Source organism: Cebus imitator, unplaced genomic scaffold (genome assembly GCF_001604975.1).
Source record: "Cebus imitator isolate Cc_AM_T3 unplaced genomic scaffold, Cebus_imitator-1.0 Scaffold9, whole genome shotgun sequence".
Lineage (NCBI taxonomy): Eukaryota > Metazoa > Chordata > Mammalia > Primates > Cebidae > Cebus > Cebus imitator.
The window spans coordinates 12,344,488-12,363,278 of NW_016107324.1; the positions used below are offsets into that span (position 1 = coordinate 12,344,488).

Genomic DNA, 18,791 nt, shown 5'->3' on the forward strand with positions numbered 1-18,791 from the left:
CAATCTCCGCCTCCTGGGTTCAAGAGATTCTCCTGCCTCAGCCTCCCAAGTAGCTGGAATTACAGGCATCTACCACCACACCCAGCTAATTTTTTGTTTTGTTTTGTTTTGTTTTCAGTAGAGATGGGGTTTCACCATGTTGGCCAAGCTGATCTCAAAACTCCTAACTTCAGGTGATCCACCCACCTTGGCCTCCCAGAGTGCTGGGATTACATGTGTGAGCCACCGCACCCAACCCTGATTAACCTTTAAAGTAAAAATTCTACGGTCCTAGATGGCATGTAGAATGTATTACGGCTCTGGATTCAAATACTAATCAAAACCTCTCATAGGTCTTTTTTTTTTTTTATATAGACAGTCTTGCTCCGTCACCCAGGCTGGAGTGCAGTAGCACAGTCTCAGGTCACTGCAGCCTCAACCTCCCAGGCTCAAGTGAATCCACCACAGCCTCCAGAGTAGCTGGGACCATAGAGAGGTACATGCCACCATGCCTAGCTTTTTTTTTTTTTTTTTTTTTTTTTTTTTTTTTTTTAAATTTTAGTAGAGATGAGGTCATGCTATGCTGCCCAGACTGCTCTGGAAATCCTGAGCTCACACAATCCTCCCACCTCAGCCTCCCAAAGTGCTGGGGTTACAGGCATGAGCCACCACACCTGGCCCAACCTTTGAAATCTTCTAGTCTTACCATGTTCTAACCCTCAGGTACCTAAAATTTTTTTTTTGGTAGAGACAAAGTCTCACTGTGTTGCCCAGGCTGGTCTCAAACTGCGAGGCTCTCACATTATCCTCTTGCCTCAGCCTCCCGAAGTGTTGGGATTACAGGCAGGAGCCACCATGCCTGGCCCCTAAGTTTTTTTTTTTTTTTTTTGATCACTCCAAATCAAGCATGTTGTAGGTACCAAAATTCTAACTCAAGGTGGCCTATGAACTGAGTTCATAACTTACATCTACCTATATATGGTGGTTCCTAGGCAGGGAGCTAACCTTTTAGATATTCATAAGCTATCTTGGAGACACATGCCATTGAGTACAGTAACTCTGCTGGGACTCCATATGTACCTTGAAAACTATGGAGAGCTAGTCAGGTGAATGAGACTGACCTGCCACTTGGCATCTACACATAAGGTATTCTACACTGAGTTTTCACATAGGTGTGCTAAGGTTTTAATGAGTCACTTAAATTCAATTATTCCCCAGCATATAAATTCCCCACAAAAAAATATAGTATATATTGCACTTGACCCAAGATGATGAAACCAAAAAAAGACAAAAAAAAAATTTATTGCCATAAATTAATCCAGTAGGCATATCTAAGAAAGCACGCATCAGTTGGTTAGGGCAATAAGCGCCTCTACCACATTGCCCATGTGTTCCCGCAAGCTGCGTTCTGCTGCTGCTCGAGATATCTCCATCTCAGTCATCTGCAGAAAAAAATCATGTTACATAGGTTCCCAGGCATTAATGTGCCACCAAATATACTGACTCCACTTGTTTCAGGAAACAACCCAAGTTAAATAGAACAAGCTCCCCTGGTCATACACTAGAGTTAGGCACTACTACTCACTATCAGTTCCAGATCTTCCTTCTTGATAGTGACTTTTGCCAGTTCTTTCTCCCTGCAAATATTTAAATAGATTAGTCCTCATTCTCAACCAACACCATAAACTCCCAGTAATGGTCATTCCCAAATGTGCCCTGTAAAAAAATCTTGGCAAATACTTGATTGAAAACAAAAACTCCCACTAATACTCCTTTCCCCTGAAGTCTTGGGAGCAGGCCTTCTGCTAACTAGAGTAGTAAAGTTGTGGCGCCTAGATCTGCAGGAATTGGTGATAAAGTTGAAGAACGGTATAAAGGCTTAATAATGCTTTTTATTTTCGTCTGGGGAGTGGGGAGGGAAGAACTGTTAAAGGTGGCTACCCCTGAAGACTTACCGCTCCTGTTTTGCTTTCTGCTCCCGGGACCTTCTGTCTCCAATCACAGACATGGCCTATGGGAAAGGCAGGTCTAGTTACTGCTCCGCTACCCACAATTCCCAATAATCTAAAAAGCAAATAAAACAAGGGACTCAGGTATGAATTCAAGATGATAAGTGTTACCAGGTAGCAAGGACTATGTTTAATTCCATTCTATACATCTGAGGTCCCCTTTAAGCCCATTATCAAGCTTCTTTAGGCAAGGGCGGGCTCTGATGACCGCTGTTTCCCTCGGCTCTATCCTATTGCCGCCTCCTGCCATGGGGACCAGAATCCCGTCTTAGGGCGCTGGCTTCCAGCTACGTACACCCTCAGAGCCTCCCTCTGCTCTCAGCCCGCCCCGACACGTTCTTGGCCAACCTTACCGTCTCCAGATTGGAACTCTGGATCTCCTTCTCCTCTGCATAGTCGGTGACCCGCTCCAAGTCCGCCGCACCGCTGTCATGTTTCCGTGGCTTCTCGGGAGGTCGCTCTGGGCCACTGGTCTCGGTCTCCAACTCCAGCTCCACATCCCCCTCGGTCGCCATAATCTATTTCACCACGCCGCTGCATAAGCCCCACCCCACGGCGACTTCCGGCAACTGACACGACTTCCGCCCGGGGAGGAGGCGGGGCTGGCCCTGGGCCGCACCTTCTTTCTGCTCTAGTTCTAGAAGCTTCAGTGAGGAAGGCGGTTGTCTCTTAGACTTCCTTTAGGGCTTGTACAGTGTTGCCTTCTGCAATGCCTTCTGTCATACCTAACCCGTCACCGCTCCGGCCCGCCCCACCGACATCCTTCCCCCGTCTTAACCTAGGAACAGTCACCTCACCACATAGACACGCACGCACCTCAGGGAACTCCGTTCAACCTGAATGGGTGACGTCTAATCCTAAACCAATTAAGAATGCTAATCCACAAAAGACCAGATAGGCAAACAGCCCTTAATCTGGAGAGAACAGCCTGAGTAGTCCCAGTGGTGAGGCCCTGAGGAGAAAAACTCCTTCACAGGGTATTTGCATTTACCACATCGTGGAGGTTAGTGTCGTCTTCCCGATGTCCCCATTCTGCCTGCGACGCGGTGCTCAGCCCCAGCACAGTGGAAGTCCAGTGGGCTGAGGAAAGCAGCAGCTGCTGCTCTCATCTGCCTTCTGTCTGGTGGACCTAAACCTAATCCCTGGGACAAGGATGGTGGGTGCCAAGGCCAGCCCCGGCCCCAGCACCTCCCTGGGCCTGGCACAGCAGCGCAGCGGAAGCAGCAGTGTCCTAGTGAGAAGCCCCTTCTGTCAGGTGAGAGGATGCAAAGGGAAGAGTGGCTGAAGCTGGGGAGGAAAACTTGCAGAAGCCAGTAAAAACGACTTTTCTCCTATAATGTCGTTCTGGTTCTTTGCCTCTGGTAATCTGTAACTCTCTCCAGCCTGTTCCCTGTCCCAGGTGTTTAGGTCTAGAGAAAGGTCAGATATCTCAAACGTGCTTGTAATGAAATCCCTACTGAGTTGTCAGTGGAAGGCAATCCCAAATGGCTGCAACCAGCTTGAAACAGAACCTGAGTCAAAGAAAGAAAGGGGACAGGGAAATTTTGGAATTCAACCTCCTGGGTTAACCTCACACATACATTAACGTATGGCTTTCCTCAGCAAGTCCACCTCACCGCCTTGCATCTGCTCTACCCCCAGGTGTGCTGCTGTGGGCCTGCTCCTTGTGCCAGCTGCTGCCACTCTAGGTGGCCCTTTCTCACCGCATCCACCTGCAGCCGCTTGTTCTACATCTTCCTCCATGTGGGGGCCTCAGCAATCTGCTGCCTCCTGCTGTCAAGGACAGTAGTGGAAAGGGTGTGGGGCAAGACACACAGGGTAAGTGAGAGGGGGTCAGGTCGTCAGGTGGGAAGAGATAAAAGGAAAACCGCTGACAAAAGAGATTTGGGTTGGGGACAGGAAACAAATGAGTGGTCATACCCCATGACAAGTAGGTACCTTTCCATGCATTATGATTTGTCCTGCCATTTCTCACACACACACTCCCAGATCCAGATGCCCTCAGGCTTGTGTGCCCACCTGTTTGGCCTCTCTGACTGTCCAGTGCTCAGTGGTTCTGGGGCTGTGTACCGAGTATGTGCAGGAACCGCCACCTTCCACCTGCTGCAGGCTGTGTTGCTGGTCCACCTCCACTCCCCCACCAGCCCGCGGGCACAGCTGCATAACAGGTTTGTGTGTACCTTCTGGGTGGGAAGGGGACAGAGGGAAAGTAGACACAAGCTGGGTAAAGGAAATTCCAGGATGAAGTAATAGCACTGTAAAAAGACAGAAAACAGGTTTAAGTCCCTGCTTCCAGTGTACTTGCTGTGTGACCTTAAGCCAGAAACTTAATCCTCTTTAGGCTTCTAGTATCTAAAATGGAGATAACAATGGGGTTGTCTTTGTAATATAATCCTTTATAAACTGTAAAACATTGCCCACATGATGTTATTTAAGTATCTTTGAGTTAGAATTTGGAATAAGGTACAATAGGCCTGTCCCCTCATTTGTGATTGGTTCCTCAGTTGTCTCGTCTGTCCGCTTTCCTGTATTTTTGCTTGCTCTCTTGCTTTTCCCCATAGGCAGTCTTCACTCTCCTTTGCCTTTTCTCCTGAGTCTGGTTTTCTCTCCCTCCTAACCAGCTTCTGGCTCCTCAAGCTGCTGTTCCTGTTAGGTCTCTGTGCCCTTGCCTTCTGCATTCCTGATCAGCATTTCTTCCCAGGTAATCTCCCTCCCACACTCTGGGGGAGTAGGCTAAGTTTTCTGGCTAAGTTTTCTAAGATAACAAGCAGGTAAGAAGAGGAGTAATGATTTGACCACATTTTTCCACTGGTTTCCACTTGCAGCCTGGCATTACATTGGCATTTGTGGAGGCTTTGCATTCATCCTACTACAGTTGGTGCTTATTACAGCTTTTGCCCATTCCTGGAACAAGAACTGGTAAGGGGCACTTAACCCTAAAGGCTCTTCCTGGGAAGGTTTCTAGTATTACTTTATGAAAAGGGCTGGGCAAAAGGCATGGCAGAGCACTGGTCCCGCAGTCTCCCACTGAGCAGTATCAAAAAAGCTTAGGAATGTGATGACTCTGTGGGCCAAGTAGGATGGAGTCACACCAGTCTTCCGGGAGCAGGGGAATAGTTGGTAATAGGTAAAAGAGTTGGAGCTCCAAGTCATTGCCCACCTTTCACCCTTAGGCAGACAGGTGCAGCTCAAGACTGTAGCTGGTTCCTGGCTGTCGTGCTGGCCACCCTAGGATTCTACAGTATGGCAGGTGTGGGAGCTATGCTCCTATTCCGCTACTACACACACCCAGCTGGCTGCCTGCTCAACAAGATGCTCCTCAGTCTGCACCTTTGCTTCTGTGGCCTCATCTCCTTCCTCTCCGTCACTCCTTGCATCCGCCTCAGTGGGTACATGCCCTACCACATTCCAGATTCTGGGGGCCTTAAAAGCGTATCGAGTTTCATTATCTCCCTAATCTCAATTATTTGATAAAAGAATCTCTGCTTCCCTACCCCCACGAGGAGACAGTAGTACAGATGGGGGTAGGAACGGAGGAAACACCCTGTAGACTAAAGCAATGATACTCACTCCCCAGAGCAACCCCGCTCTGGCCTTCTACAAGCCTCTGTCATCAGCTGCTATATCATGTATCTGACCTTCTCTGCGCTGTCCAGCCGTCCTCCAGAGAGATGTAAGGAACAGGATCTGGATTCTACATGCTAAGACCTTGTTTTGCCCCTGCCAAATACCCAGCTCATTGTTCTTCACACCATCTCTTCTGTGTCCCTTCCCAGTAATCCTTCAAGGACAGAATCACACCTTGTGCCTGCCTGGCCTGAGTAAAATGGAACCCCAAACACCAGATACCTCTCTAGCAATGCTGAGTGCTGGCATCATGTATGCCTGTGTGCTTTTTGCTTGGTGCGTAAAGATGTCAAGGGTAGAGCTTTGAGAGGAGGGAGGGTGCCCAGGACAGGAAGAGATGGTCAGGAGAATGTCTGGGACCATAGTTCATTTCAAGTTTAGAGCAAGACTAGAGTGAGAAAAGTTCCCCACAAACAGGGACAATTTCTAAGAATAGTACTTTGTCAGATGATCTCTATGAGATGAAGGAGGCGCGGCGGGGGGGGGGGGGTTGGAAATGATTTGAGAATGTAAAATATGTGCAAAGATCTTAGGGCTCTCACATGAATAGAATTCTAAATCTTTGGTGGAAAAGGGCACAGGGAGTATGGTACCCTCTTTTGAGGGTTACCAATATGGACCAGTTGGTAGTAAATGCCCCCAGATAATCCCTATTTAACTAGACCAGCTTAAGAACTTTCTTCTTTCTCAGCAATGAGGCCTCCTACCTGGCTGAGGTATTTGGACCCTTGTGGATTGTCAAGATTTACAGCTATGAGTTTCAGGTGAGGATAAACAGCTCAATATCCCCAACACCCCTCCCTCCCTCACACAAAGACACACACATCCTACCAATCTCTACCCAGAATGTTCAGATTCTAGCAGCTATTACCTTTTATTGAGTACCCACAATGTGCTAGGCAACTGTGCTAGATACTTTTACATAATCTCATTTAATTTAACCCTCACAACAACCCTGTGAGGTAGGTATTTGCTCCACTTTACAAATGGAGAAATTGAGGCACAAAAGATTAAACAGCTTACCAAAGTCCGCACAGCCAGTTATATGATGGAGCTAGAATTTGAACCCAGGTGTGCCTTCACTTTTTAATACTAGACCAATCTTTTCACGGGGGAAGTTTCCTAGATTAACACCCTCACATATTTTAAGACCATTCCAAAACCTGCATTCTGTTTTGCAGAAGCCCTCACTGTGTTTCTGCTGCCCTGAAAGAGTGGAGGCAGACGAAGGTGAGTGTCAAGTGAGGAGCCATAAGAAGTGGTAGATCTCTGTGGAGTGCCATAAGAACCTTCAAGAACCTTAAAGAAGGTAGCTGGGGGAGAGTGGAAGAGGTGTTTCAGCAACACTGCTCCCAGCAGCCCTTTCATCTCTCCAGGACAAAGGGGTGGGGCTGCTAGGCCAGCTGACCAAGAGACCCCTCCAGCTCCTCCAGTCCAAGTCCAGCATCTTTCCTACAACTATTCTGCCTTCCACTTCGTCTTCTTCCTTGCCTCACTCTATGTCATGGTTACCCTTACCAACTGGTTCAGGTAAGATGGAGGTGGGCCTTAGATACTCTCCTGACGATCTAGTTATTTTACAGAAAGAGCAATTCAAGGCCATTCCAGATACACATGGGTCTGCTATTACTTTGGGTGACGAGGTAGAACGGGTCTAAAAGCTAAGGCCCTTTATATTCTCTAACCAGAGCCTTTGGTTACACAGCTATGAGGGAGCAGAACTGGAAAAGACCTTCACCAAGGGTAGCTGGGCCACCTTCTGGGTCAAAGTTGCCTCATGCTGGGCCTGTGTACTCCTCTATCTGGGGCTGCTACTGGCACCACTCTGTTGGTCCCCCACCCAGAAACCCCAGCCCCTTATTTTCAGGCGACGAAGGCGACACCACCACTGCATCGTATCCCCAGATAACAAATATCCTCCAGTCTAAGTCCCTTTCACAAATGGGCTCCCCTGACATTGTACTCCTAGAGTTGGCTAAAGGGGAGCTGTCCAGCCCAGCTGAATACATCAAGGATACAATGGGGAGTTATTTCCCTTTAGGCTAAAGTCAGTACTATGTCTGAACTGGAAGAAGTGGTCAAACACACTCTAATGCGCTGGGCAGTGTCTGACTCACTGGAGCTACTGTTCCATCTGCATCCCAGCTCAAGAGCCTAACTCCCAAACCAGCAGCTCAGGAACCACTGCTGATTTTAGCAGACAGTGTGGCACCAGCCCTTTCCTGGCTCTTGGGCTGGAAGTAGGGGTGGGGAAAGACCAACAGGGACTGAAGACAGCTCTGCCCTTGGAGAAAGGAAAATAAGCAGTTCAGCCCTGGGCACAGGGATATAAGAAGCCCAGAACCACAGAACAAACCAGGGCATTGGAAGAAAGGAGCAGAGGCTACCCCAGGCTTTAATTCTGATCTTGAGGTCAAGGGAAGCGGGAAGACAAACACCACCCTCATTCCATGAGGAATGACAGAAGAGAATGTTAACATTTGACAGCATCTGACCACGGAAGTCGGTGAGCAGCAGGATTTTTTGGTCAACTTTCAAGCAGACGAACAAACTGAGGAAGAATGAGGAAGAGGGGCATAAACACAGATCTTGCAGCCTTCACTCTTAGGCCAACTCCATCCCAGAGATGGTGTTCAAGGGTGGGGAACAAAAATCACAGAAAAGAAGTCTCTATGGTTCTTAGAGGATTCCTCTACCACATATCCGGAGTACTTGTTTGGTTGTCATTGTATAATAAAGGCTTCTTCTGTGATGTTTCACTTATTAAGCCTACATATCCACAATCTGAGTCTAAAGAGTTCTCCATTTTTGGTGGGAAAGGGCAGTCATTCCTCCAACCCCATCCCCCCAAGTCCCCAGTCAAACCAGGCGCTCAAGGAATTACAAAGCTACTTTTAATACTTTGGGGTGAGCCCCACAGGAATAAAAAACACTGGGAAGGGGTAACCCCCTCATCCCCGGGAGTGGCCCAGGGGTAGAGAGGCTACCTGAGGGGAAGGAAGCACAAAAGGGACCCGCTGCAGACTCAGGGCAAAGGGAATGCCATCGGTGCTGGGACCTGTGAGCACTACAGGAGGAAACGCGAGCGTGGTGGGACTGGCTCCAGGCACACAGGCGAAGGGCAAGAGGGTTGGACACGAAGCCACAAAGCTACTTGGGTTCCTCCTTCTTCTNGGAAAAGAGAGCCTCTCTGCTTATAAGTATCTCCTCCTTGTATCCCCAGGTAGCAAGATTCTATGTAACCCATTTTTATTTTACTCTTTGGGGCACCATTATTTTCATTCGGCATAAGGGTGGCTTCAGATAACTTTCCATAGCAAGGCATTGCATGTTCCTCAAGTGGAAATTCTCTAGTCCAGTCTTTGTCACTGGGAAATACAGTCTTTTTGCCATAAGCCCCAATAAATTCTTCACAAAGAGCTATGAAGTGGAAAATTTGTCCCAACTAGCACTCCACCCATCCTTTAGCGTGTATTTTGTGGATTCAAGCAATCTTACTAGTTTTCATTTAGTGAGTCCAGTTAACGGTTCTCAAAGAGCAGAAGTACATGTCTTCAGTTTTATAGTGCTAGATAGGGGAAACATCCCCCAGTTAGATACAGTACTTATTTTCATAAGACATTTAGGTAAACGGGTTACAACTACCTTACATAAAGCCTGTTTAAACAGCTAACATTTCATAATTCTATTGACCTGTACGTTTTTGTGTTCTGGTCCCAGGAACTTTTTTTACTAGCCCCAGACCATCTTACTTTTTCTGGTGAAAAAGGATTTGGTTCCCAGCAGGGAGTTGCATCTTCAAAACCCAATAAGGGACAGCAAACTTGATAAGGCTTCTCAGACAGTGGTATGATTCTGCAGAAGCAGCAGCCATGTAAAAGGGCTCCTCCCTTAACCCCCAAAATTTACCATGAGCAGGGTAATAGGCATATTTGGTGGGGGGATATCCCAGTTATCATAAAGCCAGTCCCACATGGCTTGCATATGAAGCATACTAACTGCTTCATCTGGGATTCTCCACTTGGTATTTTATAGAGAGACCTGGGTAGTCCCTCCTCACGGCAAACAGCCCTTACAGTGCCATTTAGCTGGTCAGCTAGGTCATTCTCTGGGGAATAACCTCCTGTGCATTGGAATTACATATACTCATTAGTGATGGTTCAATAGTGAGCTGTGGGCTCTGCATCAACCCAAACAAGCTCTTAAATTCTGTAGTATTTAAAATTAAGGATTTTGTCCTTAAGATGGTTATTTTTGCTGTTTATTATAGTAAAGATTTCTCAAGAAACTGATGATAGCAATCCACAAAATGGAACAATTCCTTTACATTATACCCTCTGATTTTACATTATACCCTCTGGTATAGTTACTTGGTTTTGCCCTTCCCCTACATTGACTATCATTTTGGTAATCACAGGTCTCAGAACTAACTTTTGTTGCTCTGGCTTAATTTTTTATTTGTATCCATTTAGTTTTATCTGTATAATTTTTCCTTTATTTTAAAGCAACTCTTAAATAGATTCTTAACTAGAAAAAACCCTACATTTTCTTTAGCAAAATCTATATCCTTGAGTTTTATAAACTTCACCAAAGACATTTTCATGACTCTACAATTTTAACTTTTAGTAACCTAAATTCTCAATTAAAATTAAAAAACCCCGAGATTACTTAATTTAACATGACATGACTTTAAGATTTTAAATTTCTGGGGAGAGTTTTGAGATTAAATTTACCAAATTAATCTTACCAAAGATTATCAAAGTGACGTGAAATAAAAGGCATCTTCTATCAGTCTATTAAGTTCTTACTTTTTTAAAAAAGTTACTTGATTAGAGCTCTTTCATATAATTTGGTAGTGAAGTGTCACTTTCACATGACACATATAAAGACAGAGATATAACAGGCATACATAATTTAAAAAGGCAGATCCAAAAGATATTTCATTTGCCTATTTAAAAAAATCTCTCCTTTACTTTAGATTTTAAAAGTTACAGGAACCAGTAAAAGGTGAAGGAAAGTTATCATCCAAGGCCTTGTTTATTTATTTAATTTTTTTTTTAAATTACAAAGCTACTTTTAATACTTTGGGGTGAGCCCCACAGGAATAAAAAACACTGGGAAGGGGTAATCCCCTCATCTCCGGGAGTGGCCCAGTGGGAGAGAAGCTACCTTAGAGGAAGGAAGCACAAAAGGGACCCGCTGCAGACTCAGGGCAAAGGGAATGCCGTCGGTGCTGGGACGTGTGAGCACTACAGGAGGAAACGCTAGCCTGGTGGGACTGGCTCCAGGCACACAGGCGAAAGGCAAGAGGGTTGGACGAGAAGCCACAAAGCTACTTGGGTTCCTCCTTCTTCTCGTTTGCCTTTTTCTGCTTCTGCTGCATGATCTCCGAGTCCCTGGGGGTAGAGATGATGGGGCACTGGGAGGTACCAGAGGGCAAAAAGGACAAGATGCAGGGGGATGAAGGGCACAAAGGATAAGATGGAAGTGGATGGGACTAAGCTCAGCGTTTGGCTGCTGCATTCCCACCCTAGGAGAACAAGAGGAAGAGAGCTGAGGCTCAAAAGGCAACCAGTTTCCATCTGGCTGTTGCCCAAAGGGTCAGAAGTCTGGCGACACAGGCCCAAGGCTCTCTATTCTGTGTTGAGTACCACACCCAACAACACCAGTGAGTAGGTTGGGAGAAGGGAGTAGAACCGAACAGCAAGGAGGGCCAAAGTACTGGGCTGTCATAACCACAACTTTTTTGAAATGTGAAGCTCCCTGCCCTTGCCCTTAAGGTCAAACCCAGGCACGCTCAAAAATCAGACTGAGGGCAGTCGCCCGCCCCCGTCCTTTCCTGTAAGGCTGTAAGCTAACAATTTGGAGGCTGGGGAGGAAATAAAACCCTAGAGGAAGCAATGCACTCTGCTCCTCACGACTAGTCCAGATTCAAGCCCTGAGATACCTCTTTCCTGCTATAACCTTTGGTCTAACCCAGGTCTCCACCGTCCCTTTCCCTCCCCTCCCTGGGGCTACCTCTGCTTGCGGGCGGCAGCAGAAAGCCCGTCATCTCGGCGCTTTCCCTTAACCGAGTCGCTCTGCTTTTTCATATTCTTCTGGCGGGCGAGCTCTCGCTGGTTACCGCCTAAGGAAAGAAGATTATAAAGGTGAGACGCCGGGGCCGCTGTGCCCACACATCGGCAACACTTCTACCCCAGTGCGGCCAGCGGCAGGATCCAACACCACTTCAATCCCCCGGCCCCGACACCGGCCCGCTTCGAGGCCCAGGCTGCTTAGGGTAGGGGGGAGTGGCGAATCTGCCAAGGGCCAGGTTAAAATGCGGGATGGTGAGAAGAGGTCCCGAGAAGCCAGCTGGAGGCGTGATTCGGGGCGACGTGGGGCCCAAACAGCTGGCGGGGTCTGTGGGGACGGTTTGGGTCTCTGTGGGGGATGGGCTGGCTTGTGAAGCAGGGGGCTCTGGGCCTATCACAGGGGCGCTGGGCTTCTCCTCACACCGCAGAAGGTCCGGGAGGGCCTATGCCTAACGCGGGGGGGTGGTCCCGTGAAGTGGCTGTGGGCAAAAGGCTCGATTTCCGCGCACCGATTGTGAGGGTGGCTACAGAGCGCGCCCAGAAAAAGGCCTCGCCAGGGAATCTACGGAAGGCCAAAGCTAGCCACTCGCAGGTGATGTTTAGGGTGACGGGAAAGAAAAGGGCAAGGAGAAAGGGTCTAGATGCTCACGGGTCATGGCGACGGCAGCGGCTCCGACCTCCCTCCGTTACGTCCCCTCGTTCTGTCCGACGTTGCAGGTCCCGCCCCCTTCTCGCAAAGTAACGCAGTCGTCCCTTTCCTCCCCGCCCTTTCGCACCCGGACGCCGGCTCCCATTGGACAAGAAAAAACACGTGGGTCCACGGGCCGTGCTAGAGCCTGGGTGGGTAAGGGACTGAGAGTCGCGGGCGGAGCGCTCAGCGTGGGGCGGGGCCTCCCGAGCTAGGCGTAGGGCCGGGCGTTGAGAAACTAGGCCGGCTCACGTGGGCAGGGTGGGGGTGGAGGGGTGCGGCTGGCGATGTGGCGCTCCCGCGGGCTCCAGCACGTGACCGGGCAGAGTGACCTCATGCTGGGACCGTTTGGGGTACTGACAAAGTCGCCCTGAAGAAGCGCCGGGAGACGGAGGGTGGGGTTTAAACCAGTTCTGTGTTACCGGTACTCTACGACTAAACTTGTTCTTACTTAGGACCACCTCTCAGCCGCTTACTTGAACGCGAGTTGTTCTCAGCTCGCTTAAAATCTAGTACAAACTTGCCGGGCGCGGTGGCTCAAGCCTGTAATCCCAGCACTTTGGGAGGCCGAGGCGGGTGGATCACGAGGTCAAGAGATCGAGACCATCCTGGCCAACACAGTGAAACCCCGTCTCTACTAAAAACAAAAAAAAATTAGCTGGGCATGGTGGTGTGTGCCTGTAATCCCAGCTACTCAGGAGGCTGAGGCAGGAGAATTGCCTGAACCCAGGAGGCGGAGGTTGCGGTGAGCCGAGATCGCGCCATTGCACTCCAGCCTGGGTAACAAGAGCGAAACTCCGTCTCAAAAAAAAAAAAAAATAAATAAATAAAAATAAAAAAATCTAGTACAAACACAACTTAAGAAACCTGCTTCTATTCCCATTGTCCCCTTCCAGGCCCCTGCCACATCTGGTATTTCCTAAAAATCTGCCCTGCTCGTTTTCCCCCAGAAACTTTAAATGTGAAGATGCAACTTGGAAATACTGGAGGACTCCAAAAGTCACAGACTATGGAGTTGAATCAGTGGCTGAGATTAGATAATGCACAAATTATGTCCGCTTTTGCCCTCTGGACCTTTCCTCACTGTGTCATCTCCACCAGCCACACCTGGTTTTGTATTAAGACCCTAGAATAAGATCAAAAGCAAAAATTAGCCAGGCGTGGTGGCTCACACCTGTAATCCCAGCACTTTGGGAGGCCGAGGCTGGTGGATCACGAGGTCAGAAGATGGAGATCATCCTGGCTAATACAGTGAAACCCTGTCTCTACTAAAAATAAAAAAAAATTAGCTGGGCGTAGTGGTGCATGCCCACCTACTCAGGAGGTCGAGGCAGGAGAATCTCTTGAACCTGGGAGGCAGAGGTTGCCGTGAGCCGAGATCGCACCACTGCAGTGCAGCCTGGGTGACAGAGAGAGACGTCGTCTCAAAACAAAACAAAACAAAACAAAAACCCTGGAATAAGACAAGACGCAAAAATTAAACTCATTCTCATTCCCAGTTCCATTAATCTGTTTACAAAAGTCTCTACCAGACCTGAGGAATTAACGGGTTAAAGGAGAAATGCTTAGGAAATATCACAGGAAAGGATTGGTTGTAGATGTTAACTTGTGTCTCCCTCCAGCTACTGCCCACAGCACAACCAAGTTGAGGCTCGAATTTCAAGCTGGCTTCACCTCAACATAGAGCTGATGGAAAGTAGTAAATCTCAATCAGTACTATCCTCACTATTTCTTCCATACCAAACTAGCTGAAAAAATATTACTAAATATTTTTGTATCACTCTTAAATAAAAGATATAAATCAAACTTCATATTTCTATAGTAAATCTAAAATCAACATCACTTGCTCACAAAAAGTAAGTATAAAATGAAATACATAATTAAAGTATACCAAAATAGGTGGGGCATGGTGGCTCACGCCCGTAATCCTAGCACTTTGGGAGGCCAAGGCAGGGAGATTGCTTGAGCCCAGCAGTTTGAGACCAGCTTGAGCCACACAGACACCCCCACTTCTCTTTGGGTATTAATAATACCCAAAGTATGTCTTCTTTGAAGGTGTTAAGCCTGGAACTTAACTTTTTTGTGGTGGGGGGAAGGATCTCACTCACCCATACTGGAGTGCAGTGGAGAAATCTCAGCTTACTGCAACCTCTGCCTCCCAGGCTCAAGTGATTCTTCTAGCTCATTCTCCCGAGTAGCTGGGACCGCAGGCACGTGCCACCATGCCCGGCTAATTTTTTATTTTTTAATTTTTTGTATTTTTAAAGAGATGGGTTTCGCCATGTTGCTCAGGCTGGTCTCGGACTCCTGAGCCTAGGTGATCCACCCAGCCTCTGACTGCTCTTGAAAAGAGAAATTAACAAGTGTTAAAAAGTTTAAGAGAGGCCGGACATGGTGGCTCACCCCTGTAATCTCAGATCCTGCCATTGCACTCCAGGCTGGGCAACAAAGTGGGACTCTGTCTCAAAAAAAAAAAGGTAATAAGATACCCTTAGGCTGGAGTGCAGTGGCTCCATCTCAGCTCACTGCAACCTCCACCTCCAGATTTCAAGCAATTCTCCCGCCTCAACCTCCCAAGTAGCTGGGATTACAGGCACCCACCACCATGCCTGGCTAATTTTTGTATTTTTGTAAAGATGGGGTTTCATCATGTTGGCCAGGCTGGTCTTGAATACCTGACCTCAGGTGATCTGCCCGCCTCGGCCTCCCAAACTGCTGGGATTACAGGCATGAGCCACCACGCACGACTGGCATTGGGTATATCTTGATGAGCAGAACATATTCCTACAGTGAAAGATATAAAGAGAAAAAAGCTCTCTCATATACTTTCTCTCTGTCCCACTATCTCTCTGTCTCTCTAAAATGCGTATATGTATGTATATATCTGTGTGTCTATATATATAAATTTTTTTTTTGAGCTGGAATCTTACTCTGTTGCCCAGGTTGGAGTGCAGTGATGCAGTCTCGGCTCACTACAACATCCACCTCTTGGGTTCAAGTGATTGTCCTTTATCAGCCTCCCTGCTGGCTGGGATTACAGGTGCCCACTACCACACCCAGCTAATTTTTGTATTTTTAGTAGAGACAGGGTTTCACTATGTTGGCCAGGCTGGTCTTCAACTCCTGACCTCATTCGTGATCCACCCATCTCAGCCTCCCAAAGTGCTGGGATTACAGGCATGAGCCACCACACTGGCCTTTTTTAGTATTTTTTTTTTTTAGTAGAGACAGGGTTTCACCATGTTGGCCAGGTGGGTCTCAAACTCCTGACCTCAAGTGATCCATCTGCCCCAGCCTCCCAAAGTGCTGGGATTACAGGTGTGAGCCACCACATCGGCCTATATATGAAAACTGATTGTGATAATAGCTTTAATGGAAAATAACAGATTCCACGCAAGGATGATATTCAAAATGTTTCACAGTACGCACAGCATAAGCACTGACCCATAAAAACAGATGTCAGTGTAATTTGAATGAGGACTCTGTGAGCAATTCCACCTGGTATGAAGTAACTAAATAGTACTGCTGGTGCTATGGAGTACACCTGTGGACTCTGTAGGCTTTAATTTTGATTAGGGAGGTGAAGTAAGTGATATTTGAGCTAAAGCAAAAAGATGACAAGTTAGCCAAGGCAAGGAGGGAAGGGCAGGGAGAACATTTCAGGAGGGAACAGCACATGTAAAGGCTCTAAGGCCCTCCTCCTTCAGGTCATCCCATCAAGAGCCACAAGATTATTGTGTAGGTAAAGGGAAAGTCACTAATGCCTAATGAGCAGGGTGGTGTGAGACTAGTCAGATAGGGAGGTAGGGTTGTGATGAGATCCAAGTTACTACTGCTAATATAACTACTAGCTAACATCATGTGGGTTTTTATTTGGCACATTTAGTGTATTTTTCTTATTTGAGGCTTACGATGACCTTTGGAGGTGTCATTACCCTCTTCCTACCGATTTAGAAACCTCCTCCCAAGCAGGTTAAATAACTTTCTCAAGGAAACTGAGATAATAAGGGGTGGAGCTGAGAGTCTAACCCAGCCTGTGCTCTTCATCAGCAGAAGGTAAGTTTTGAAAAGATCACTTTGTCAGTAGAGAATGTATTACAGCAGATGAATAGAAATGAGACCAGTCAGGAGGCTATCACAGGCAACAGGCTCTAGGTCTCAGTTTAAATGTTACCTCATGGAGGCTACAGTGAGCTGTGATCACACCACTGCACTCCAGCCTGGGTGACACAGTGAGACCCTTCTCAAAAAACAAACAAATATTACCTCAGAAGTGGTTCTCTGGGAGGTGGAGGTTGTAGTGAGCCAAGATCGTGCCATTGCACTCCAGCCTAGGCAACAAGAGCAAAACTCCAACCCCCCCGCAAAAAGAAAAGAAATTCTTCCCCTTCAGCCTATACTCAAGGGTATAGTACTGTATGGCTAAGGGTGGTATTGAATGGCTAAGTCAATTAAAGTAAACTAATCTCTTTTAATATTGATTGGTTTAGGAATCCAGGCCTAAACAGATTATTTCGTGATATTCACCTGGTAACAGTTACTGGTACAGGAATGAGCATGTGGCCTAGATTAACCTGATCAGAGCAAAGGGAAGGACTTTTTGTCCATTGCTATGGGAGTGACAATGCTGTTTCCCACTGACATGAATGAGGAAAACATAGCCTATACAGCTCCTTGCAGCTCTAGTCTATCACCTAGAAGAGAGGCAATGTTAGGTTGAAGCAAATGAATAGCAGAAAGAATCTTGGTACTTGGTGATGCTGTTGGACCGCTGGATACCTCAACTGTAACATTTCTTCTACATTGAGTGCCCTGCTGTGGGAACAACCATATTTTGTTTGTTTGTTTGTTTTTGTTTGTTTAAGCTGCCTTGAGTCAGGTTTCTGTTACTTCAGTTAAATACATTTTAATCAAACATAGACAAGAGAAATAGCATATGCCAAGGCCCTGAGACGGGGATAAGTTTGGATAATTAGATGCACTTAGGCCTCACCTAATGAAATGGTCCAGTCAGATTATCTTAAAGTGCAACCAGCTCTTCCCACGCATACCGGACATCACCCAGGTTTTTAGTGCCTTGCTTGTAGAGATGAGTATAGAGCCAAGGATCACCAAGCATTGGAGAAAACAGTCCTAACATAAAAATTGACCCCCCCAAAACACAGAAAATTTAATCTCATGGCTGGGCATGGTGGCTTATGCCTGTAATCCCAGACTTTGGGAGGCCGAGATGGGCAGATTACTTGAAGTCAAGAGTACAAGACCAGCCTGGCCAACATGGCAAAACCGAATCTCTACTAAAAATACAAAAATTAGCTGGGCGTGGTGGCATGCGCCTGTAATTCCAGCTACTTGGGAGGCTGAGGCACAAGAATTGCTTGAACCCAGGAGGCGGAGGTTGCAGTGAGCTGAGATCATGCCACTGCACTCTAGCCTGGGTGACAGCGCAAGACTCTGTCTCAAAAAAAAATAAATAAATAAAGAAGAAAAAGAAAATGTATTCTCAGAGGAAACAATTCGTTTTCAAAACCACAAGAAAATCAGAGGCACAGGACTATAAATAGTATTATTTGAGAGAGAGGATATTGAAAAACAACAGGAAGTTTATAAAAAGAGATAATTCAAAAAACATCCAGGTGTGGTGGCTTGTGCTTATAGTCCTAGCTACCGAGGAGGCTGAGATGGGAGAATTGCTTAAGCCCAGGACTTCAAAGTTGTAGGGAGCCGTGATCTCCCTACCACACTCCAGCCAGGGTGACAAAGCAAAACCATGTCTCTAAAAAACAAGGAAAAAATTAAAGAAAGAAACATTCAGGCTGGGCGAGGTGGCTCATGCCTGTAATCACAGCACTTTGGGAGGCTGAGGCGGGCAGATCATTTGAGGCCAGGAGTTACAGACCAGCCTGGTGAAACCTTGTCTCTACTAAAAATAAAAAAATTAGCCAGGCACAGTGGCTCACACATGTAATCCTAGCACTTTGGGAGGCTAAGGTGGGTGGATCACCTGAGGTCAGGAGTTTGAGACCAGCCTCACTAACAGGGTGAAACCCCACCTCTACTAAAAATACAAAATGAGCCAGGCATGGTGGCATATGCCTGTAATCTCAGCTACCTGGGAGGCTGAGGCAGGAGAATCACTTGAACCTGGGAGACGGAGGTTGCAGTGAGCCAAAATCGTACCATTGCACTCCAGCCTGGGCAACAAGAGTGAAACTTCATCTAAAAAGATAAAATAAAATAAATTAGCCAGGTGTGGTGGCAGACGTCTGTAATCCCAGCTGTTGGAAGGCTGAGGCATGAGAATCGCTTGAGTCCAGGAGGCGGAGTTTGCAGTGAGCTAAGATCATTCCACTGCTTTCCAGCCTGGGTGACAGAGTAAGACTCTGCCCCCCTGCCCCCACCCCCGCAAAAAAA

General features: G+C 47.2%; 3 protein-coding genes across 7 annotated transcripts; 1 reads left to right on the top strand and 2 right to left on the bottom strand.

Annotated features, from left to right (window-relative positions):
• Positions 1–1,248: 1,248 nt before the first annotated feature.
• Positions 1,249–2,706, bottom strand: HYPK (huntingtin interacting protein K). Its single transcript, XM_017545997.2, has 4 exons — positions 2,342–2,706; positions 1,935–1,990; positions 1,565–1,616; positions 1,249–1,421 (listed from the first exon to the last, which is right to left on the bottom strand). The coding sequence occupies exons 1-4, from the start codon at positions 2,501–2,503 to the stop codon at positions 1,326–1,328; spliced, it is 366 nt and encodes a 121-aa protein (XP_017401486.2). The 5' UTR covers positions 2,504–2,706; the 3' UTR covers positions 1,249–1,325.
• A 200-nt stretch (positions 2,707–2,906) lies between these two features.
• On the top strand, positions 2,907–8,374 carry SERINC4 (serine incorporator 4). Its single transcript, XM_037744710.1, has 12 exons — positions 2,907–3,243; positions 3,630–3,806; positions 3,978–4,156; positions 4,610–4,689; positions 4,814–4,907; positions 5,162–5,373; positions 5,566–5,661; positions 5,765–5,891; positions 6,307–6,379; positions 6,797–6,845; positions 6,992–7,145; positions 7,321–8,374. The coding sequence occupies exons 1-12, from the start codon at positions 3,142–3,144 to the stop codon at positions 7,541–7,543; spliced, it is 1,566 nt and encodes a 521-aa protein (XP_037600638.1). The 5' UTR covers positions 2,907–3,141; the 3' UTR covers positions 7,544–8,374.
• Positions 8,375–8,491: 117 nt separating this feature from the next.
• SERF2 (small EDRK-rich factor 2) lies at positions 8,492–12,526 on the bottom strand. Of its 5 annotated transcripts, none has more exons than XM_037744695.1 (4): positions 12,339–12,450; positions 11,634–11,742; positions 10,963–11,034; positions 8,492–8,780 (listed from the first exon to the last, which is right to left on the bottom strand). In XM_037744695.1, the coding sequence occupies exons 1-4, from the start codon at positions 12,343–12,345 to the stop codon at positions 8,567–8,569; spliced, it is 402 nt and encodes a 133-aa protein (XP_037600623.1). In that variant the 5' UTR covers positions 12,346–12,450; the 3' UTR covers positions 8,492–8,566. The 5 variants fall into 5 exon arrangements, with proteins under 5 accessions (XP_037600623.1, XP_037600626.1, XP_017401475.1 ...); XM_037744698.1 differs by having other exon boundaries at positions 8,492–8,773; positions 10,956–11,034; XM_017545986.2 differs by lacking the exon at positions 8,492–8,780 and having other exon boundaries at positions 10,665–11,034.
• Positions 12,527–18,791: the final 6,265 nt, after the last annotated feature.